Source organism: Actinia tenebrosa, unplaced genomic scaffold, assembly GCF_029948245.1.
Source record: "Actinia tenebrosa isolate PJP-AT-01 unplaced genomic scaffold, QUT_ActTen_1.0 PGA_scaffold1__47_contigs__length_23844297, whole genome shotgun sequence".
Lineage (NCBI taxonomy): Eukaryota > Metazoa > Cnidaria > Anthozoa > Actiniaria > Actiniidae > Actinia > Actinia tenebrosa.
Window position 1 is genome coordinate 5,620,442 of NW_028292578.1, and position 24,414 is coordinate 5,644,855.

General features: G+C 42.2%; 1 protein-coding gene across 2 annotated transcripts in view; it reads right to left on the reverse strand.

The window, feature by feature from the left end:
* Nucleotides 1-24,414, reverse strand: part of LOC116292580 (vesicle-fusing ATPase 1-like) — a 53,866-nt gene that overhangs the window by 12,829 nt on the left and 16,623 nt on the right. For both annotated transcript variants that reach the window (XM_089032564.1, XM_089032563.1), the window contains exons 3-21: nucleotides 22,667-22,742; nucleotides 21,869-21,956; nucleotides 21,300-21,357; nucleotides 21,173-21,219; nucleotides 20,624-20,677; nucleotides 20,513-20,547; nucleotides 19,694-19,766; nucleotides 19,083-19,152; nucleotides 18,526-18,567; nucleotides 17,767-17,844; nucleotides 17,623-17,665; nucleotides 17,235-17,271; nucleotides 16,938-17,015; nucleotides 16,708-16,758; nucleotides 16,427-16,466; nucleotides 15,575-15,649; nucleotides 14,461-14,648; nucleotides 13,864-13,959; nucleotides 13,397-13,442 (exon numbers count right to left, since the gene is read on the reverse strand). In XM_089032564.1, the coding sequence (XP_088888690.1) occupies nucleotides 13,397-13,442; nucleotides 13,864-13,959; nucleotides 14,461-14,648; nucleotides 15,575-15,649; nucleotides 16,427-16,466; nucleotides 16,708-16,758; nucleotides 16,938-17,015; nucleotides 17,235-17,271; nucleotides 17,623-17,665; nucleotides 17,767-17,844; nucleotides 18,526-18,567; nucleotides 19,083-19,152; nucleotides 19,694-19,766; nucleotides 20,513-20,547; nucleotides 20,624-20,677; nucleotides 21,173-21,219; nucleotides 21,300-21,357; nucleotides 21,869-21,956; nucleotides 22,667-22,742 (1,275 nt within the window). The remainder of the gene's footprint in view (nucleotides 1-13,396; nucleotides 13,443-13,863; nucleotides 13,960-14,460; nucleotides 14,649-15,574; nucleotides 15,650-16,426; nucleotides 16,467-16,707; nucleotides 16,759-16,937; nucleotides 17,016-17,234; nucleotides 17,272-17,622; nucleotides 17,666-17,766; nucleotides 17,845-18,525; nucleotides 18,568-19,082; nucleotides 19,153-19,693; nucleotides 19,767-20,512; nucleotides 20,548-20,623; nucleotides 20,678-21,172; nucleotides 21,220-21,299; nucleotides 21,358-21,868; nucleotides 21,957-22,666; nucleotides 22,743-24,414) is intronic.

A 24,414-nucleotide genomic window follows, 5' to 3' on the forward strand; every position in this document is an offset into this window, starting at 1 on the left:
CCTGGGGGAGCCTCTGAGTCCATTCCCTGTTGCGTTTGGAGGGATCTTCCAGCTCTTTCCAATACTGGTACCCAAAGAGACGCTCGGCCAGGGTCTTATTGAATCTTTCGACGATGCTCTGACCCCTGTGGTACTCTGCCTCGGCTCTCCTAATTTTAGTGCTGTGGTCTTTCAGGGTCTTAGTAACCACGCCCATAAACTCTGTTCCCGCATCCACTTGCAGCAGCTTGGGCCATTTCAAGACGCGCTTATAAATCCTACCTAGGGCTTCTGCGACTTCCCCAGAATCCTTGCTGGTTATGGGTTCGGCGTCCTTGTATCTGCTTGCGATATCAACTACGGTCAAAGCGTATCTATAGGTCTTTTTTCTCACCTTATCGTGCGGCAAGAAAAGCAAATCTGCCTGATGAACTTCATTGGGGTATTTACGGTAAAGCTGGGCCTGGGAATGTACTTGGGCACGGGAAGATAAACCTGCCAGAGGGTTTGTTTTCTTAGCCAGTTCTTAGCCGTTTCATCTGATACCCTGGCCGCGGTCGCGAGTTTCTTGATGGCCGACGCTCCTTTCCAATAGCCTTCAGGCCCATAGTAAATCCTCTTGAGTTTGTCCTCTACGCGGCCCATTATATGAATAGAATCGCGCTTCGCTTGATTCAAGCTGAAGGATAGGACAAGATTGATCTTACGTCCGTTAAAATCCACCGTCTTTCCGTCCACTTTGATGGTGATGTTTATGCTTTCTACCAAATTAGACAAGTCATAGCTTAAAGAAATGGGAGTGTATTCTTCTGAGTCAAATGGATTACCTTTGGGCAGAAACTTGGACATAAGAGAAGACTTTTCTCCATTGTTGTAACTATGAACCAAGTCGCAATAGACTTCGTAAGAGGATGCGACTTTCCATTTCACAGGTATGGCTGTGTTGGTAATTTCCTTGCCTGAGACACCTAGTAAAGATCCTAATGCATCAGTTTTTCCTAGGGTTACCGAGAAATTGTTAGGAAGATTATGTTTGAAGGTCATTTCGTGCGGCAATCCCGTGGTGAGAGTATAACCGTGTTTTGCTAATTCCTTAGCAAGGGTGATTGGTGTGTAATGTCCATCGGGCAGCAATACGCCTTGATAATTGCCGCCGCCTTTATGCACGGTGACCATACCATTGACTAGATTATACCAAGAATTGTACAAAGAGCAACTAACCAGCCGAACCTTATGGGCTTTGATGGGGGGATTCAGATAAGTGGTAAAGTTATTCTTGTCGCTTTCCAAAAAGACGATCATATATTTCAGGAAACACAGTTTCCTTCGTTAGAGCAGATACGCCAAAGCTACGCCTCCCGCCAGCCCTGCGACTCCCACGAATACCAACTCACTATCTTTTTGTTTCTTAGAAGGCTGGTAGTAATTCTTAAACTGAGGCTTTCTTAACCCCGTCAATGCCGCGGGGTGTGCTTGCGCATAAAGTTTAAAGGCGTAGTCTGTATTTTCAAAGTTCTTATCCGCCTGCATTTTGTCTTGGTAATTCTTGTCCAACCAATCCCTGTAAGCTTGTCTTTTTTCATTCCAAGCTGCCACGTCCCGCTGATATTTCTCCAGCGCTAAGTCGTGTCTCTTCCTTTCGGCGGCTAAATCTCCGCTTTTGTCGCCTCTGACTAATCTATCCAAATACTGACCACCATAATTAGCTCCAGTGAATGCTAAAGCTGCAATAACTCCACCTGCGACCACGCTGGCCATTTATACATTAGGAATGTACTTTTCCTTCCGTAGGTAATCCTTTACCGTGATAGCTCCGCCTACGGCAGCGGTCATCTTAGCAAAATTAGCGAAGCTCTTGCTTGGGTCTTCAGTAAAGTCTTCTTTGAGCACTTTCTTACCTACCCAACCAATACCCGCAACAATGGAAGTAATGATAGCTGCTTCTTCAACAGTTTTCAATAACGCGGTTGACATTATATTACAAAGCGAGAAGGAAAATCTAGGTCGCCACGGCACGTGGTGATAAATTTACTCCATTTCAGGGATCTTACTTTTTCTAACCTCCACAGGTGCGTGCACGGGCGCGTGATATGTTGGTGGTTCTACTTTTGGCTTCGTAGCCCGCCATTGTAAGTAGAGGCTGCCTGCTGCTATGATGACTCCCAACGCGCCAATGACGTACCCAGGATTGATAAAGGATTCCTCTTCTTTTTCCTCCACCTTTTCTTCTTTCTTTGCTTTGTTCTTCCTGTTCATCTCCGCGAGCTTCTTTCCGGCAGCGACTCTGCCCGGAGATTTAACCTTGGTAATCTTTTGCTCCTCTTGGGGCTGCTCTACCTTCGACTCTGGTTCACTCATTTATATCTAAGGACTTGAAGGACTTGATAAGTACTTGACTAAGTACTTAAGGACGACTTGGAAATAACCCGGGCGCGACCTGACCAAGTACTTAAGGACGACTTGACTAAGTACTTGAGGCGACTTGATCAGGTACCTCAGCAAGTGCTGCCTGGAAGACCTTTTCGACTTCTCTGTCCTTCTTGAAGTCCTTCCAAGATGTTCCAAAGGAACCTAGTACCTCCTTCAAGTCGACAGCCATTAACTTACCGCACTTCAAAGACAACCACCCGCAGGTTATCTTAAGTTCTTGGGATATGACATAGTCATCTCTTATGTCCTTCTGTAGTTGCTCCACGTCGTCTATGGGCAGTGCAAGTCCAAGCAATTTAGTCGCAAGTCGGATAGCGGAGTCTGCTACGGCGTCCGTGGTCTTACTTGCAAGGGCAGCCTCGTACCTCTTATGGAACTTCTTAACCTCCTCTTCCGACAACTTATTAACCTGTTCATGGGTAAGTTCCTTGCCTATCATTTCTTTACACTTCCCAGAAGACACGAGGATGTTAAGTTGTTCCTTGAGGTTACTTTCGTCTAACTGTGTGGGGACTTCATCTAAGAGCTGCTCAATGTCCATATATGTTAATGGAATACGGAAACCTCAAAGAGAAGATCATCTTGGAATGTTGGTGCGTTTTTAGGTGCCGCATGTATTCGTGTAACTGTTCCTTGGATATCTCACCGCCGTAGTCGCTTAAGATGGTTTCCAGGTCAGACTTGCTCGGAGTATAAAATACGACAAGTGAACCTACGTTTTCCCTGAAGGGCTTAGAGACGCTGGTAAGCTGCTGCGAGAGCAACCAAACGCTGATATTGTCGTGTCTACCGCTGAAGGCGAGTTTAACGAGCTCGGAAGTGCGTCTTTTTACGTCGTCCCCACAGGCAATGTCATCCAGTATAAGGAGGGTTTGCGTATTCTTGGGGAATTGTTTGTGCCAAAACTTAAGATGGCCGGATAACTCGTTAGGATCTAAGATATCTACAAAGAAGTCGTCATCTTTCACTCCTATGCCCGTCCAGGTGCGGTTATTCACGTAGGTGGGGCATAATAGCACGACGTAGTCGAAACGGTATCTAAAGGGTCCTAATAGCTGCTCCACTACGAATTGGGTCTTTCCGCAGCCGGTGGGTCCTACTATCAGGGCATTGCAGGGAATATGGTTCGGATCCATTATATATACGATGGACCCAGTGGACGCAGTAAGAAGGATTGCCGGCGACGCAAAGGATAAAAGAGACACCATAGAAATGCAAAGGGAGGAGATCGATCGGTTAAAAGAGCGCGTGCAGGAATTGTACGATGAAATGTGCGGCCTGAAGCGCGCGGAAAGGTTTGGTGCGCTTTTGACGATGGCCGGTTGGGCTAAGGAGTCCGTTAAGGACTTCATGCGATATCCCCCGTAGAATGTTAACAATAAGGTTAAATCTTTGTTAAGGATACCTGGAAACTATTTCAAAGAGTGTCTCAGAATGTTGACAATAAGGTTAAATCTTTGTTAAGGATGCCTGGAAACTATTCCAAAGAGTGTCTTAGCTTTACTATTTTGAATCCTGCAAGCGCCCTTTAAAGGGGGTCCTTATTTTTATTTATTATTATTAAATATCCTTAATTATTCTTAATAATAATAAATAAAAATAAGAATGGGATTTGAGACTCTTTGCGCAAACCCTACTTTACTATTTTAAGCCGCCTACTAACCATTACGGGCTTTCCAGGCATCCTTAACAAAGATTTAACCTTATTGTCAACATTCTGAGACACTTTTGAAATAGTTTCTGGCTGTTAAGGACTTCATGCGGTATCCCTTATAGTGGTTATTAAATCCTTATTATATATGGAGTGCGTGCACTGCAACAAGGAGTTCAGCTCGAAGCAAATGTTAAAATACCACGTTGAAAAAAAGGTGTGCGCTAAGAAGGCACGCGAAAGGCGTTGTAAGGAGTGTAATCGACTCTTTAGCAGCGCGCAAATGTTGGATTACCACGTGGATAACCGCGTTTGCCTAAAGAACGTATGTGAGCGCTGCGAGGAGGACAAGAACGACGAATGGCATCGACATCGGTGCCGCGGCAATTACGACCTGCTGAGCGTGGCTTGCGAGGAGCACGGCGACGTTGCTGCACGATGTTGCCCAAAGGAAACCCAAAGGAAGTTAACGCGCCGGAAGAAGGAAATTGACCAGCGCTTTGCGGAGTTTGACTGCGTCGAAGGCGTAAGGTGGGAAGATAGGGAATATTGGGAGGCAACCTGCGAGCGTTGCGGCTGTCAAAGAAGTGACCAGCATATTTGGCAGTGCCTCTACGACGGTCAAGGCGGCTTTAAGGAGTACTTAGATCGCTTTGAGGCCTGGCATGCCGGCAATGAGGCGGCAAGGAAAGCCCGTAGAAGTTAGAAAGGACCTAAGATAGTAAAGTAGGGTTTGCGCAAAGAGTCTCAAATCCCATTCTTATTTTTATTTATTATTATTAAGAATATTCGATAATAATGAATTAAGGATATTTAATAATAATAAATAAAAATAAAGACCCCTTTTAAGTGCGCTTGCATAATCTAATAATAATAAATAAAAATAAGAGCCCCTTTTAAAGGTATATGCTAGCCTACGCAGCTGCCTTTCTGGGAGGCATTCTAATTACCCTTTCAATATATGGACTGTATTACTTGCAAACTACCTGCCGACTGCATTACCCCTCGTAAGCCGCGTAAAAAATACACCTGCCTTCATTGTGACAGGGTATTCTCCGAAGGATCCTTTGTGGGGCATTGGTGCTCCGCGGATCCTAAAGCGCAGCGGACTTTAGCAGACGCGCTTAACTACAAAGAGGAGATGGAGTGACTGTTCTTTCAATGTCAAACTTCCATCGGCCATTTACCTTACCATAGCTGCGTAAGTGGGTGAATTCCTCGCCCTGAATTACGTACCGCACGCAATCCGGCGCCCAAAGGGAATATTCCTTGCCTTCTAAGTCTTTGAGGACTAACCGTAAACGGTCGATGTCTTCGAAGACGACGTAATTTTTTATTTCGTATGCTTTACCGTGGACAAGATCACGCCAGTGAGTCAAGCTGAGCTTCATTATACCTATGGAATATCTTTAGGTGCGTTTTCAAAGTGGCGTAGGACTTAAACCGCTTTACACAGCCCTTACAGGGAATACGAATGCCATCCGCGTAATCCATCAGGGCACGGCAGATAATGTCGTAATCGTTGCTAACCATCGTTAGGTAACCATTTACGTCAAGCTGTGAGATTTTCTTAGATTGCTTCGCGGATAAGACGCCGTTTCCTTTTGGGGTTTTCAACTCAATACACAACCCGCGGTATTTCTTATGCGCATTTAGGATTAAGAGGTCGGGTTGACCGGCTTGGTAGCCTTTTCGCCAGCAGGTTATTCGCTTGCTGTCTGAATCTTGAAGCTCGCCAAGACCCGGCGCTATGATGAAATCGGGGTAAAACCTACATATGTAGTCGACTACCTTCGCGTGTAGGTCGGCTTCATTTTCGATCTTAAATACTAACTTGTTTGGACCGTCGAAGCGCTTGTCCATCGCATACTTACCCGCTTTCCTTAGCGCGGGTAGGACTTCTTCGAAGACCCAATCACGAAACTCCACGGCTTTGGGTAGTTTGGAGCTAAATGTCAGTTCGTACAGACCAGGTTCGGATATAAACACGGCATTTGGTTGCGTAGTAAAGGAGCGGTGATTCGCAGCCCCTTGTAGATCAGCCCATTTTTTCTGGTATTTCTCAGATACATGTGCTCTAATCGCATCTCTAGGGCGCTCATAGCCCAACGCCAAAGCCACCTCCTTTGCTTTGAAGTACAAAGTTTCGCCTTGCACTATGCATTGCAGTTTGGTTTCGTTGTTTTCAAATACGCGAAGCATATTATACGTAAGGGATATTTTTTATCCTTTCGCTTGGCTCAAGGAACGCGAGCCTAGTAGGCAACGCTCTTTAGCTGATTCATTTCTACGCTCAGTTGCGCGTCAGACACGACGAAGACGTAGCAGTTTATTTTATCACCGTCGCCCGCGGAGGCATTCTTGGTGCGTTTGATTTCCAATGTTATGCCATCCTGCGTATTTACTAGACGGAGGCCTTGACCATGTAGGTCTTCGTCGTTAATGGTGCGCATGTCAATCCACAGCGCATACTTATCCTTAAAGAATTCCTCGGGGCTAATTTGGTCGCCAAACTTGCGCATGGCCTCTCTGTACACGTCTGCGGGCTTTATCCCCTGGGAGTAGACCTTGTTTGGAACGCCGTTTATGTTGACCCCCACGTTAGTAATGTTGGGGTTGTGAAAGGCCTCGGAGTCGCGCTTACCAGCCTCATAGGGCTTAGCAAACACCAGCATCAACCCCGTAAGACTTCTTCGGGGGAGGTTAATGCTTTGGTTGATAACCTCATCCGTCTTATCCAGGAAGCTGAACGTCTTATACATCACTACGTGGTCGTAAAGGAATGCCTTGCCGGAGCTGTATTCCATGCCAGCGCTACGGGCCAGCTCTTCGCTGTACACGGTCTCGTACTGCAGCTCTAAGTTGGTAATAGAGTATGGGGTTGTTGTGGTAAGTGCAGTGCTTAGCCCACCAATGATGTTATTAGCATCTGCTAAAGTTACTTCAAACTGTAGCTCGGATAACTGTCTTGGGTAATACGCGCCGTGATTCGTGATTACTTCAAAGTCCAGTGGTATGACATACTTACTACCATAGGCTGTCTTTATTCGCTTTGCGTCTGCCACTGCGGTTTCTCCGCTGCCGTCAGTAGGTTGCGTTTTCGTAGGTGTGCGGACCTTACGTAAAATGACACTACCAATTCCTTGTTCTATCCTTTGCGTGCGGCCAAAGGCTGTCAACCATAAGTCTTTGTACGTGGTATACAGATCGTACCTATTTAAGTCCAGCAAGGATTCCCCGGCGAACTTTACGCGCATCTTAGAAACAATGTTGCGACCCACGTTGTTAACGATAATCCTTTCATCTGTGGGGCTTGACTGTACCGCTAGGTCAAACCTCAAAGCCAAGGTGCCAGGAACTAAGACTAGGTTATCCGTTAGGCGGGGCACGCCTACGTACAGGGTTTCCCCTGGCTTTGCGCTACTGGGGGTAAAGGTGACCCGGTGAAAGGTGCGTTCCGCTTTCAGCCCGCCAACCTGCTTAGGTAATACGTTGGGATTTAACTTTGAGCTTATCATATATAATGGAAGTAGAAGGAACGGATTTTGACCCCCTTACCGAAGAAGGCCAAGTAGACATTAACGACGAAGAATACGAGTCTTTACTTCCTGATGACAACGTTGACGGGCGGGGCCTTTTTGACAAGCTAAGACGCAAATATGGCAGCAGGGCCCGCGAGGCCTGGCGTTCCTTAGAGGATAAGTGGCAATCAAGGAACCCAGGGAGATCTATTCCGGAGTACTTGGAATTGCAAAACTTGGATTCCACGGACCTAAGAACTGAAATGCTAAGGGGGCTTTTAGACGACGTAAGGGAGAAATTTCCAAATGTGGACTTGACCCGCCTTAATTTCCAAACCGGAGATAAGGGGCAAATTCAAATCCAGTATCAAGGAAGGGATAAGTGGTATAATCTCTACCAAAGGAGAGACTCCGACAGGCTCACCAGTAATCTCCCAAAAGAAATCAAAAACGCATTAGGAAGACCTAATTTGGTGGAAAGACTAAGAGAAAACGATGAAAACACCAGCGAAGCCTTTGAAAAGTTCAAGACCCTAATGCAGCGGCAACAAAAAGGCATCGAAGCGATAAGGGAAGTCGAAGGACTAAAGGAAACAATGGAGGAAAGGGAGGCAGAATACATGCGACAAAACCGACTACTCCTCGATGCTCAAAAGAGAGAACTTAACGATAAAAACCAAAGAATAATAGAAATGAGAGAACAAACAGACAAAGCCCTACGCGATAGGGACCAAGCCCAAAAGGCCTTCGAACTTGCCCTGCAAGACCTAGACATAAGCAAGGAAGAAGCTAAGAACTTACGTACCACCATAGCTGGCTCTTTAGAGGAACGGCGGCAGTTGGTTGCCGAAATTAACACTAAGGAAGAACAAATCCGGCAAAGAGATCAGGCTATTGAAGACCTGGAGGGACAAATAGAGCGGCAGCAGGAAATAATCAATGACCAAACTCGTCCCGAAGAGGAAAGGGAGGCAGCACAAAGGGAATTAGAAGCCCTTCAGGAAAGAGTCGCGGAATTACAAGCGCAAAAGGACAACCTGGAAAGAGAATTGGGGCTTACCACCAAGGAAAAGGTAAAAAGAGCTCTGGTGAAGTATGGTCTTCCGCTGGCATTTGCGGTCGCTATTTCGAGCGTAGTAGGCGTGATCTTGTCCGCGCTTAAGGCTACAGGCGCGGGCGTAAAGAAATTAGGCAATGGGCTGACGGACTTGGGAAAAAAGATGGCAGCCGGTCTTCCTGGGCTGCTGGGTAGCGTTCTTGGCCTGGCGCTTAGGGCCGGCGGAGAACTGCTAAAGTTTGTGGGGAATAACATTTGGATATTAGTCGTAGCTATTGGAGTGGTACTCCTGAAGAAGATGAAGGGTTAATCTTATCCTCGTGTATTACTGGTGGCTTATCGTCGTCGGGCATCCGAGGCGTCCTCGACTGGGGATAAGTAAAGATAGTATTCACACCGCCCTGATAATTTGGTATCAGGGGTAGGGCAGTCATAGTAGAAATGGGTTTATGGCACCAAGCAGCATCAGCGGAAGCAGCGCCTTGACCATTTATTCGAAGGTAGGCAACGTCATTGGGAAGAACCTGAAGCTTCGCGTATTGACAATTAACTATCATATGAAAAGTTATCGACGTTATGCCCTCTGAGCTTTGCGGTGGGGGCTCCGACGAGAAATGGACTGGGTTCCTATTGTTATCTTTTTTTCTGTAAGGCAGTAATGGATGGTTATTCTCATCAACGATCCTAAACCCAGCATTGCACGAATACCCCGTGTTAATGCTAATAGTACACACGATCAATCCCAGGCCCCCAACCTTCGCCCACAATCCCGTGTCATACCAATGCTGTTCTAAGTATTCCTTCTCCTCCAAATAATGAAGAAACCAATCTTCCTTTGCGTGTGGATTCATATATTTCAGGGAATAAATTCCCTTCTAAAGACTAATCGCCGTTAAAGTGCTAATGGTCTTGTGATTATAAACCGTATCCCTTTGATTTTCTATGCTGTTTATGCAAACACTCCCGGTGTCATCTACGCGCATTTGCAGCTTTACCTTCCCATGGCAATCGGCGACCATGTGGAAAGTCCAAACCGATAGATTTTCGGCACTGCTGGGGTTGGGCTCTACGGAGAAATGCGCAGGCTCCCTGTTGTTTGTCTTATTTCTCATAGGCTGCAGTACGCCGTTGTCATCACAAAATCTAAAACCAATGTTGGCGTGACTTACTGATCCAAGGCAAATACTACAAAGGATTAACTTCTTCCCTGAGTAGTTCAAATTCACTGACATGCCCTCAACGTCCACCCAAGACGCCTGGGTGTATTTTTTCTCGCCTGTGTAAGTCGTATAAACACAATCTACTCCAGCTACGTAGGGGTTGTTCATCGCCATATATAATAACTCAGACCAACGCCTGCAGCTGCTAGCCCGGCTTTTAGTAAGTTATGGTCATATTCCTCAGGTATCGCAGGCAAAACCTTCTTCTTTACGTTCTTTGGTGCGGGCTTTTCTACGTGCTCCTTCTTAGGCTTCTCCACGAAATGGGGGATGCTTCTAAGAGTGTCAGAGTTCACGTCGTTCGCCCCAAACTTCATGTCCTTGGTAGCTCGCTGCAGCTTATTGTTGTAACCCACGACGGAATTGGCGTTGATAACCAAATTACTTGGCATCAACCAACAACCAGGCGACAAAGCGTAATCCAGTCGCACTTTAGACTGCTGCACTGCAAGTTGATATCTCTGCACCGACTTAGAGATCTCATTCTCAATAACAGCGCTTTCGAAGAGGACAAGGAATACTTGTTGCGTTTCCTGCGACGCACCGGAGGCATCTACGATGGGGCTGCGAGTGCTAACCTGGGCCCCTAGAATGCAGTAAACAAAGGCTTCGATGCTTCGATTAATCCTTGCGAGATTCTTTAGACCAATGCCCTTTGCGGCAAAGAAAGGCGCCCAAGGATATTTCTCTTTGCTTTCTATGAAGTAAATCAAGTCACCTTTTGACGCTTTACCCCCTAAGTCGGAGAATTCCCATCTGCTAGGATACCCCATACCCGGAGTTTCTATGCTGGCGCCAACATACGAAGCATAGGTGTAAGTCTCTCCTAAACCATGGGCGGCACCCTCTTTGTTGCGAAAATCAGGGTTGGTAAGCTTAAACTCATTCCTTAATCGCTCCCATGCGACTTTGTCATATTTGTTATCCTTCGGCTTAAAGATAGTGTCACTAGGAAGCGGTGCTCCTAACTCAAACAATATCCTACGAATAGTAAAAGCAACATGAAATCGCAGGAAAGGAATATGGAACATGTCCGCGGCTATACCGCATCCTTTAGTAGCAGCCCAGACAGCAAAGTTTAACTGCTGCGGCCAATACCGCATGTTGGGACCTGATAACCATTCTCTGGATTCTTTCCCTGAGGTATGTTTCATGGCAGTTTCTCTAAAGATGTCTCTGACTTTTATTTTGAAAGTCGTAGAACCCACGGGGATTTCTAAGGAGGTAACCATCTTAGCAAAGTCATTTGCGCCGCCTTTGTTATCGTAAAATGGGTAATCCTCCGTTGCCGGTAATAAATTCTCTGGAAAATTAGGCTGCCTTTCTTTATGCTCGGGTTTTGGGTTCTTTGGCTCCAAGTCCGCATTGCTGTACATTCTGGAGCCTTCATAGTAAATCCCATCGGGTCTTCTTTCGAACTTACTAGGGTCTGCATGCGGAAACATCTTCCTAAATGCTCTCCAGTTGGCATAATCCCTGTTGTCGTGATGTGGCTGCTCCTCGATATCATTCCCAAAAGCGTCGTACATTAGTATATATAATGGATGTTATACCATCAGCACCTCCACTTTATCCTGATTTACCTAGGGAGGGACCTAACGAATTAAACGCTGAAAACTTTAGGCTCAACAAAGCGAACTTAATCCTGGCTTACTTGGAAGGGCAGACAAAACACTACGAAAAAGTCCGAAAAAAGTACGTCAGAGCCCGGAGTACGCTACATAAGATTGCGATAACTTCAGGATCCATATCTGTTGTGTTAACGGGCTCTGGCGTTGCTACTTCGCTTACTGGGCCGGGAATAATCGTTGGAGTTCCTTTGGCCGGCGTTGGGGCAACCTGTGGTATTATTTCTGCTGTTGCTACGGGTATTATGAAAAAGCTATCCACGAAAATATCCAAGCATGACACGACAATAGCTCTGTCTAGGGCTAAAGTAAATACTATTACCGACCTTGTCTCAAAGGCTTTGCGTGACAGAAAGATAGACGACGTAGAATTCTCGCTTATCTTAGCCGAAGAAGACAAATACGAGAAACTAAAGACGGACATAAGGAATAAAAAAACAGTCGTAAAAGATCTTTCCGAGGAATCTCGCAAAAAGATCTACCAAGAAGCGAAAGAAGAGCTTCAAAGAAAGCTTGCTCAGTAAATATCGTGACGGGATTCTATTTACATATCGAACGTCAGTCTAGAAATTATGCAGATTAAATATAATATTTTTCACATACATAAGCGTCCAGATGTGTCTGGCGTTCGCTCGTGATCGTGGGACTTTGGAGCTGGGGAGGCCTAAAGTCCCGAGTTCGAGCCTCGCTGTAGACGCATTTGGACCGGTTGCTGTGAGTGAAAAAAAAAGCCTCCCCCACTCACAGCAACCGTGGGGGGAGGGGTAGAAAGTGCGATTCAACCCCGCGATGGGGGGTTTCGTGAGGAAAAGTTGGAAAAGTCAGGGGGTGTCTCGGGACGCTGTCCGGAGTTCACCCTCTGGTGGGTCGTAAGAAAGATATATGTGTATGTACTAGAGGGCCTCTGGCGCGGGATGAAATAAGCCCCGTAAGCTCAAAATGCCAGTTTTGCATTTTTATTTTCTCGGAATCCATCCTAACAGGGGGTGGTTGGGGTCTATTTTGTAAAATATTTCGTAAATTACGTCAGGGTAATAAGGATATCCTTATTCAGCCGACAAAACATCCACTCGGCTTTTGTCATATCAGAAACCTCAGGAATAGACTTACCGGTAATTTCAGACAAAAGATAGGGAATAGCTTTGTAATATTTCCCTAGCTTTAATTTTTTCAACGTTTTCCGTAGACTTTGTGGGGTTGGCTCTTCTAAATGGTCTATGATTTTCTTCTTTACTTCGTCGCTTAAATATATCGGATGTAAACCTTGGATATGACTCATCCAGTCCCTGAAGTATTTTATTCTCTTATATGGCGTTTTCTTACGACCTCCATTGGCGTAATATTGCTCTCTGGTAGCATTTGGTACGGCATTACGAATATTCTTACCACATTCGTAACACTGCGCTGACGTGTCGTCTTCTATTTGCATTTTTTTACCACAACACCAAAAGGGTTCTGGCTTAGGTATGATAACTTTAGGTCTTAGACAAATTATGCAAAAGTCATTGGCGAACTTCTTACATTCGTGCATCGTATATTTATAAGATATTTTTTACCCCCGTTTGCGATAAATCTGCTGTACCCGTCTTCGTAAATCCGCGAGTTAAACCCGTATATCTTTGGCATCGATCGCGAGTCCCCCCCCCCCCCCCCCCTGCTGCTGGGTGTTCCGCCGGGATTCTGAAAGTGGTACCCTGTTTATGACAAAAAAACTCAAATGTGTATGGATCAGAAAAAATCCAAAATAAATACTTAAGGTCACTTGGAATTGTGCGCTCAACATCATCCGCCCACCACTTTGTTTAACAAGACTGACTGAATAAGCCATATTTTAAATACCTAGAAGCACATATGATCAGTGAGAACAAGGAAGAAAGGTTTAGAGGGAGAAAGATAAAACAGTGAAGTACCTTCTGCCACGTAGAGCTCGAGATTATCATCGCTTGGACCAAATGCCTGGAAAGAAAATTGATGTTGATTAAATCATTACCGCCCATTTGTGGACCATGATTTTGTGCTATTACGACTATCCTAGCAAAAATACTCCGTAATAAGTATAAGTCGCCCTTCAATTTTATTGAACCCCGAAATGTCCACTAAGCTGAGTCAAGGCACGGCTAGGTAACAGATTGAATTAGAATTGATTTACACTTTGCGGAGGGAGAAAAATTGGTGAATTCTGAGAGAATACTCTCAAACCAACGGACAAACATGACAAACTATGCTCAAGTGTAATGTAGAGTCTTGGAATCACACCCAGAGGTGAGAGTTACACCACCTTTAATCTCCCATGATTAGATAATGAGAACATTAAATAAGCTTTACTTTAGTTAGTACTATGTGTCTGAGTTCGTTCTGCATGCCCTAAACAACTTACAGGTTTAATGTCATGTTCAATTGCATGGTTGAAGTCCTCACGTCTGATCATAATGCTTTGCGCCCCTTCTGGGTCAATCTCAAAGTTATTTGTCATCTAACGATACAAAATTGATAGCAATAATAGATTAATACGTATAAATAGGTAGCCTGCGTAGCGGCGCTCTAGGGGAGGGGGAAGAGAGAGAGGGAGAGAGAGGGTCTTGCTGTAGGGGTGGATCTAGGAATCGCCATTTTTGGAGATTCATCATCAATAACAAATATTAAAGGAACGTAAAAGAACCACTGTAGATGTAATGAAACCCTGGCAGTGACCACCCTCAGTGTCTACACTAATACTAACCACATCTCGTTTTTGGAAGCGACGTTTAGTATCAACAAACATAAATAGTGCGCTATATTATCATCCATCATTATCATAATAAAGAAATAAAATTTTGAATTACAATAAAATTATTTTCTACATACTTTAGACATTCCTGTACAGAAGTAGTAGTGTATACAAGAACCCAGTGACCGCACCCTCCCCCCTACAACCCACCCACACCCCCCCCCCCCCCAGGCCAGAATGATCAACGCTACAGAAGTTATTTTCTACCTTGATGAACCTGTTCATTGCTGTGGACTGAGCTGCTCTAACCAGACCTTCAATCTCTGCACCAGTGAAGTTCTTGGTCTGTGATGCCACTTCTTTTAAGTCAACATCACTTGCTAAAACTCCATTTTCTCTCATCTTGGACGTGTGAATCTCTAGGATTTGTACACGACCTTTCTCATCTGGTAATCCTATTAAAGTACAAACAAACAAATAACGAATTAGTGCTGTTTTTTGAAAGTTTCACGACTCCCAAACACTTTGGTTGGCATGGGTGACATAGCAATACATTTTCAGATAACTGTGGTCGCCATGTGAATGGAGTGTGTTTGATGCGCTGTTTTATTTTATTTTTATCTTATTTTACTTATAGCCAACTCTTAGGTTATCAATAGCTAGTGGGTTAAAGAAAAGAGACTACAAAATGTATCACTGAATAATAAGAGATCAAATAAGAGAGGCTAGGAATCTACTACAGTTTTTCCCCAATTACAATAGATCCTATCAACTAAACGGCATGAATAAATGATTTAAACTAAACTGACCTAAATCGGTCCTTAGAACTTAACCTAATAATTCTCCAAGTTAACTAATTGGGTCCTTGTAACTGGAACAAATGAACATAGGGACAAATGTTCTATATTGAGTGAAACCTTCAATTAACTTTTCTATTTAATCCTTAAAGTAAACGACTTAAATTAATCCTTCATCCTGTTCTCTAGGTTCTCCTGTTTTTCTCCTTCTTGCATTTGAGTTGGGAGTTAATGCTTAGAATATCAAACGTAGTGGTAGTAAGTGTGAAGTGTTTCGTGTTCTTTAACATTACTGCTAATATTAACCTCTGCACTCAGTGGGATATTTAACGATAGTAACCTCATTACTATGTAAAACAGAGATTTGGTTTGGGCTTCCAATCACATTAACTTAAACCATTGTAAATTTGATTGCCACTCTAAAATATTCTTTGCGCTGGGTCAATGGATTGAAAAACAAAAGAAGGGGGCTTCCCAAATGGAAAACCTGGGATAGATGTCCTGTATGTAGTATCAAAAGGTTACTAGTATAGTACTTAAATGAATGGAAGGAAGGGAAATGAAGACAACAACGATTTCATTACCAATTTCCACTTGGACTTCCAAACGTCCAGGTCTGAGTAGTGCATCGTCTATGAGGTCTCTTCTGTTGGTCATGCCTGGAATATAACACATAGATTTTTTCATGCTCAACATGAGCAACAACAACAGCTGCAGCAGCAGCAGCAGTAGTAGCAACAACAGCAGCAGGAACAGGAACAGCAGCAGCAGCAACAACAACAACAGCAACAACAACAACAGCAGCAACAACAACAGCAGCAGCAACAACAACAGCAGCAACAACAGCAACAGCAGCAACAACAACATCAGCAACACCAACAGCAACAACAACAACAGCAACAACAGCAGCAACAGCAGCAGCAACAACAACAGCAGCAACAACAACAGCACCAACAGCAGCAGCATCAGCAGCAACAACAACAGCAGCAACAACAGCAGCATCAGCAGCAACAACAACAGCAGCAACATGAGCAGCAACAGGAACAACACCAACAGCAGCAGCAACAACAACAGCAGCAACAACAACAGCAGCAACAGCAGCAGCAACAACAGCAGCAACAACAACAGCAGCAACAACAACAACGGCAACAGCTACAACAACAGCTACAACAACAGCTACAACAACAGCAGCAACAGCAGCAACAACAACAGCAGCAACAGCAGCAGCAACAACAGCAGCAACAACAACAGCAGCAACAACAACAACGGCAACAGCTACAACAACAGCTACAACAACAGCTACAACAACAGCAACAACAGCAGCAACAACAACAGCAGCAACAACAGCAGCATCAGCAGCAACAACAACAGCAGCAACATGAGCAGCAACAGGAACACCAACAGCAACAACAGGAGCAGTACATGTAACAACATACCAATGAGCAAGACATTGTTGAGTTGTTCTACTCCATCAATCTGGAAACAAAAAGAATGAAAGATTTATTCAAAGAGGGATCACTTTCACTAGCTACAGTGACAGCTAGAAAATGCTATTTTGAAATTTATAAAGTGTCCCTTAAAAGAATTTCAAAGTTCAGGAGTTAAATCATAGAAATGATTTGGGGCTCCATCTACTTGCTAAGAAGAGCTGAGTCAAAACTAAGACCTTGTTTGAGCAGACATGCAAGAAAAGTAAATATTATGATGACTAACTGACCTTGGCAAGAAGCTGATTGACAACTGAATCTTGTACTCCAGTTCCACCAGTCTAAAGAGGAAAAAAAGGAAACAGTCAATCATGTAATCATGTAAGCATGTACCTAGAGATAAGTGAGAATCATTTCATGCATTAGGCACTCATTCATTCATACATAAATGTATGCATCTGTCTATCCATCTGTCCATCCACTCATTCATATTTATCCATTTCATTGTACTTTCACTTACACTGTAACTGTAACGAGACTTGCAAACAGCATCAAACTCATCAAAGATGATCAGATGTAAAGCACTGTTATCGCCAAACTAAAAGACAAGATAAAGATTCAATCAAATTGTACTATGTGCTGTAATATGAACGTGTGATATCTAAAGCATCACAATCTACCATTCTATCAAATATCCCTAACTGGAGTGGAGCCCTTTATCTACAAGTCGGTGCTGATAGAAAAAAGTTAGGAAATCAAGGATTACCAAACGGCAAAGAAATAAAACACTCAAGGAACATCACTTTAATATACAGACCTTTTTCTGTTCTTCTTCTGCTTCTGCAAACAGTTTTCTGTACAGAAATGAGCAAAGGAATCAACAAAAACAACAACGACATTTACAACATCTACAGCCATGACAATGACACCCTGTTTATCAGGCAGTAAAAAGTTACTGCAATTTTCAATATTTCGATAACTAAGAAGTTACAAGCTGCATATTGAAATTTGCTTTTTCGCTGCCATCAATCAAAAATAATCAGTCAGTACATATAAGTTATATGTCTTTGACTGGCGGCAGTAAGAAAAAATTTCACAACAAGCTGTTAAAATGGCTGAGTTTGCAGAATGTCCAAAACCACAGTAATGATGCTCAACAAATGAGAATACCAAGCTGATTTTCAATGTTCTTGATAAAAATGTACCTGATGTTTGCCTCAGATTCTCCAACAAACTTGTTTAGAACCTCTGATACAAAAATGGAGAGCATTTTAACATGCGTATAATCAGATTCAGAAAAAAATCTATTGTCATTCATTTTTTAATTCTAAACCCATAATGTTGTTTACCTGGTCCACTAATGATCTTTGGATCTCTTGTGTTCAACATTTTTCCAATCTGTCTTGCCATGAGAGTCTTACCAGTACCTACACAGAACAAAATACTAAATCAAAAACTGGATGGTTCTAAAAAGTGGTTATTAACTTGGTATATATAAAGTGGTATATTCCTGTGGCAAGGGTAACATGCTAAGTTCAAATTTGATTCATGAGTTAGCCTTGACTATGATCAGCCCAAAGGTGGTTTCACAAAGGTGTGTGTGTGGGGAGGGGGGGGGGGGGGGGAGATGTCCCTAAAATTTTTGATTATTAATTTCTGGACTGATATAAAAGAAAAAGTAAAATTGTATTAGGAATTAGTTTAAAAGAATCAAAACATGTTAAAATTCCCTTATAAACATTGAGTGAATAAAAAATGTTTGTTGTTAATTTTCGTTTTTTTATATATATAATCCTGGGTGACCCCCCCCCCCCCCCCCTCAATTTCTTGTACCTCACTACACCCCTGTGGTTTCAGGTACTGCTGGTCCTAAATACGAGCTGATGTTGTTAGATATGTGTCAAGTTAGGATTTTTCTCCACTAATCTGGTCTTCCTCCATACTTGTATGTGAAAATCAGTATGTGAGTTGAGTGTTGTATGAATAGTAGTGGCAGTAGTGCAAGTGTGTGGAGTGAGCATTGAGCAAGAGCTACCATGGGAAGATATCGTAAAGTTTTAATTAAGCAGATTGCATTCTGTAATAAATAAAAAGCATTACCCGATTACCTGGTGGTCCATGGAGGAGTATACCTTTGACGTGACGTAAACCTAAAAAAGATATTAAGTATACCAATATTATTATAAGATTATTATATGCATTTTCACTAAGCATTTTAAAATTCCTGTCTATATCTGACATTTATTGGTCACACACAATGCAGTGATTGGCCACAGGATTCGGCAAGACATGTTCATCTAGACCATCTGACTAGCTAGTCTAAAGTCTTTGACTCTATTTCCAGTGTTTTAGAGAAACTATGTCTAAATCGTCCAATGAAAATACATTCATAATAGTTTGTTTTATCAACCATAAATTTAAATAAATATGATCATCCGAGCTTTTGGTCTACTCAGCCATCCTCAGGGAAATGAAAAACGTTACAATTGGCATATGTGCGTGCTTATTAAATTAAGTGACATTTCTGCTTAGCCAAATTGCCATGCAAAGTGAAAAGTTTTGGTTTCATCTGCATCATACATACATTCATACATTCATATATCTTGTTTTAGAATCCTGATTAAAATAGGTCAATCAAATGATTGCATCTGTTTTAGACACTCACCCATCTTGTTGACAATGTCTGCAGGAAATAACCTGGTTGCAAATGCACGCCGCACAATGTTTGAGAACTCCTAGAATTCAATACGGAAAAATAGACCTAATCAATGCTTAACTTCTGATTTGATTGTGGATGAACCTAGACAATATCCAATACTTTGTGCCACAAAGACGAAAAATAAAATAAATATAACAAATAATGTGAGTTAATGTTCAGTGGATTTCACAGAGTGGCTCTTCTTCCACTAGATTCAAATTAGAATTTAGGAGTTGATTTTTGTTAAGGGAGGAAAATCGGCGAACCTGGAGAAAAACCCTTGAAAGCACAGGAGAGAACCAGCAAGCAACTCTACTAACATATGACCCTTGGCCTGGCAGGAGCTCTTACTGCTACGCCACCCAAGCTTTCCACAAATGCAAATATTGAAAAAGATGGCCGAGGGTCTACTACTCTTTCCTCTACGGTACACTGTAGATGCATGAGTGTTTTCAAAGAAAAGAATAACATATCGAAAGTTGCAATTAGAAGTAAAAACAAAGAAAAATAATAATATGAGCTCGATTTTTGTTAATAGATAAATATATAGACTTAAGAACTTTATAATATAAACTTACTTTGTCCAGTCCTCCAATGCCAAGTTTAGTAAAATCCCAGTCCTTGCTGATAATAGACTGGTGGGTGGCCTTGCTGCAAAACACAATTACAGTAATTAACAATATTAATATTTAATAAATATTGGGCATATTGTTTTCCCAGTTCAGATCTGGCATGAGTCATTCTCTTGAGTATAATATAAGGTTCTTTGTTTGAATTGTATCTATGTCTTCTTGTGAACAAACATTAAACGAGGAAATCATACTATGGGGAATCAGATCTGGCACGAGTCATTCTTTTGAGTATATAATATAAGGTTCTTTGTTTGACTTGTATCTATGTCTTCTTGTGAGCAAACATTAAACAAGGAAATCATACTCTGGGGAATGACAAATGGTTTGAAATGGAAACTAAAATATGCCCAAGATAAAGGTCTCCTGTCCCATAACTGGTTTAATTGGTTAAGGGAAGCACGGGTGGCGTGCGCTGCTAATGCGCAGCCTCTCACCAATGCGGCCTGAGTTCGAGTCCTGCCGATCTTGATGTCCTATGTGAGTAGAGTTGTTTGTTGGTTCTCTCCTGTGCTTCAAGGGTTTTTCTCCGCGTTCTCCAGTTTTAATCCCTCCTCAAAAATCAACTTCTAAATTCTAATTCGATCTTTGGGCTTTCACTTAGTTTGAAGCCTAGCTCTGTTGTGATTGTCCCACGCTGTGATACAACAGCAAAAAGCTTTGTAGATTTTTTTTTCAATTAATAAATGTTTGATTTTTTGGCACTTTTGTTGCATGTTGCACTTCCATACTACTACCTACAGGAATGTATTCATCAGTCCTACTAACCCTTTTGCGCTTCCAGTTAAATTGAGAACAGATCCCTGAAGAAAATACAAAATTCAGAGTTAAAAATTGTTCCCACAAGTTCAGGGTAAAATGAGAAACTGCACAACATACATCTGCTTTCTCAAAAATCACTTGAGTGTTCCTTGTGATTACTCCTGCAGATACCTATGGAGGAAAATTGATAAGACTATCAAGAAATGGTCATGTGTGGTGATCCTTCCATCCATTCATCCCATCCTTCTTCCATTCATTTATCCCATCCATAAATAAATCTCTTTATTTAAGCGTCTAGTCGTCTAGCGCTTTCACACTAATTAGGGACACTTTTTGCTCACACGCACTACCACTACATTTAATATTCTATGCAAACATCGCTCAACTCACATGTTGATTTTTACAGAGGGAGGAAACCGGAGAACCCGGAGAAAACCCTCGTAGCATAGGAGAAAACAACACATCAAACAAACTCAATTCACATGTGGCAACCACAGGGCTCAAAACCAGTGAACCAACCCGTTGGAATTACAGCGGTGAAAGATGACGTGTTAGCTGCGAACGCCATCCATGCCACTCATCTATCTCATCCTTCCCATTCATTTTTCACTGGAATAATTGGTAAAGCTGTATATAAATTCCCATTCATTAGCTAAGGTGACTTACATTTGTGGCTGCTTTAGAAGACGGTCCCAACAACCCAACATCGATAACTATGGGGAAAAAATACAAGCACAGTCATCAATGATGTAGAAAAACATTTGCATGACACATGAAGAATTATTGGTCCTACCTGAAAGACTTTTGACCTCCATGAGTAACAGCTTCTTATCATGGAAACTAAATACAGCCTGAAAATATTATTCCAAAGTATGATCATTTGTTTTGAGACTCAATCTGTAAAACTGGGCATTAGATATTGAAACTTTTAGCTAAAACTTGTGTGCAACTGCGTTATGATACAAGTTTCACAGGGCCCAGTTGTTCAAAGCCCGATTAATGCTAATCCTGGGTTAACTCTTAATAAGACCTATAGAGTTAATCCTGGATTAATGCTTATCCAGCTTTGAACAACCCGGCCCAGGGGTGTTAAACCTAACCCCTGATACAATACTTTCAGTATTGATTCTACATAAAGTGACTAGCTGAATGACAAAATATTTCTTCATTTGAATGCTACACTTTAAGTTATGAAGGTTTATACTTCTAAAATGTTAATGACTGTGATACCAGTAAGTACAAGTTTAGGTACTATATGCGCAGCTATTTCATTGACTTGACCTGGAATCATGTTCCTCCTTGGCCCAATACTTTTAAATTTTAATAAATAATTTATCCACAGCTATATCAGTTCATAAATACCTTCTGATCAATTGAAAAGGCATGATCATAAAAGAAATTTGTCAATTCTTCTGACATTTCATCAGTGTTGTAAGGATCTTGAGACGGCCTGAAGTAGAAAGTATTGGTTAAATTGTTGCTAGTATATTCAAATCACAGATATCTCATCAGGGAGTAAATTTTTAAAAGGGTCCCCCTACTCCCTCAGGAACTTCCAATTTTCTTCCATACAAACTCTGTAATGTTGTTCTTTCTTTGTCCCCTCTCCCCTCCAGAATTTCCAATTTCCTCCACAGTTGAGGTATGGATATTTCTGTAACTACACATTAAGAGAACAAACAGTACAATGTTCTTCCTGACTGTCTAGTATAAAGAGCTACTTTTCTAACTCATATAATATATTTCAGTGACAAGCTGGTAGTTTAGCTCTCAACATAAGGGAAGCACGGGTGCATTCCCTGCTAATATGCTGCCTTTCACTAACGCTGCCCGAGTTCGAGTCCTACTGATCTCAATGTTGTATGTGAGTAGAGTTTTTTGTTGGTTCTCTCCTATGCTTTGAGCATTTTTCTCCAGGTTCTCTGGTTTTCCTCCCTCCTCAATAATCAACTACTAAATTCTAATTCGATCTAGAGCTTTCACCTAGTTGGAGCCTAGATCTTTTGTGATTGCCCCACGCTGTGATACAACAGCTCAATAAATATATGCAGTCCGTAAATCACATTAATTGTACATTTTCGGTGGTCATACTGATAATGGCTACAATGTATGTTATTTTGCATTTCTACACAACAGATATATTGTATTGATCACAATTACCTGGATTTTTGTAAAAAATCAGCTTCAAAGGTGATACTTGAGAGAAAAGAGCTCTCGTCAAATCTGTATGGAATGACTGGAAGTGAAAGACATTGTGTAATTAGCTTTAACAGGTCTTTTTTTTTTTTTGTTGTACAGCAATTTGGTAATATTTTATTGTCACTTATTATTACTTTGCTTGACTAATAAGTTAGTGCAAGCTAATGAAGCACTTCTTTTAATGATCACTTCAAGTGTTTTCCCAGTTTTCGTCCTACATAAAAATCAACTTCTAAAATGCAATGACGACTCAGTGGAAGTGAAAGTAACATACTCTGTAAAAGAAGAAAAGATCAAGACTCCACTTATATCAGGTTACTAAAATATAAGATGGTGGGAATCTTGGAATTCAAGAAAATTGTCATAAGTTTTTTTGGCACATGAAAACCCTTTATTAAATAAGGGGAATTTCATATCATTTTTGATGGTCAAGAATCTTATACATTCTGTGTACTATTAAAAAGATCAAGAATCCACTTGGATCAAGTTACAGAAATATGAGATGGTATGACTCTTGAGATTCAGTGAAATCCCTGTGAGACCCTGATTTTGAAGGAACCATTGCTTTACCTAGTAGTATAGGGAATGGGGGTTCCAGCGCAATCTCAACACGGGCAAGACCCGTGTCAAAAATCCACCTACGGACAATCCCCACTCCAAGTGTGGTTGGGGGCAACAGCGCAAATATGTTAGTCTATATATGGAGTGCGAAGAATGTAAGAGAACTTTTAAGAAAGAAGCGGATTTGAAAAAGCATTTGAAAATGAAGACGAAGTGTATGAGCAGTTATGATTGTGGATGTGGTAAGAAGTTTGAGACTAAGGTTAAATTGTTTTGGCATTGTCAGGACTGTGAGTACGACTACGACGACCTAAAAAGTGCTTGGTATTAGGTATAAAATATTTCCTATTATATAGATGGAATCCCAAAGCAACTTCAGCACGGTGTCAATACCCGGTAACGGTGAGATTGACGTTAGACAGTTTTGGCGTCAGTCAGAAAGGAAGGTTAAAAGGACTCTCCGAAAAGGTATAGAAGAATTAGGAGCCCTGAAAGCGAGCATAATGGTAGAAGTAAGTTTATCAAAAGATGAGGCAACGACGACAGCAATGCTGCGATCAAAGTCGTTAGTGATATTAGAGTCCACGAATCTGGATAGGTCACTCAGTGAAGCCTTAGAAGCAATAATGGAGTCGCTGTCTAACTACACGAAAGAAGGATCGGGTTGGACAGTAGAGGAGGTTGAAGGAATAGAGATAAGTATAGCCAGGTACGTGCCAATACGAGGAGGAAGTTACGTACCCCTACCAACGTGGGTAGAAAGGAAGAAAGCCATAGTCAACGTAAAAAATGAAGACAATCGATGCTTTATGTGGGCAATCAGGTCTGCACTGTATCCAGCAGAGAAGGATCCCTGTAGGACAAGTAAGTATCCCACAGATGATTTAGAGTGGGATGGTGTGGAATTTCCCATGCAGTTGATAGACATCCCCATATTTGAGGAAATAAACGATCTAGCAATTAACGTTTACGGAGTCAGAGAGCAGACGATAGTACCGTTAGTTCTGTCAAAAAGTAAAGGAGAGCGCGTACATTTATTCTACCACGGCGGACACTACTCATGGGTTAAACACATTAGCAGACTATTCTACAGACATACTAAGCACAAAGGCAAAAAGTACTTCTGCGACTGCTGCTTGCTGTCATTT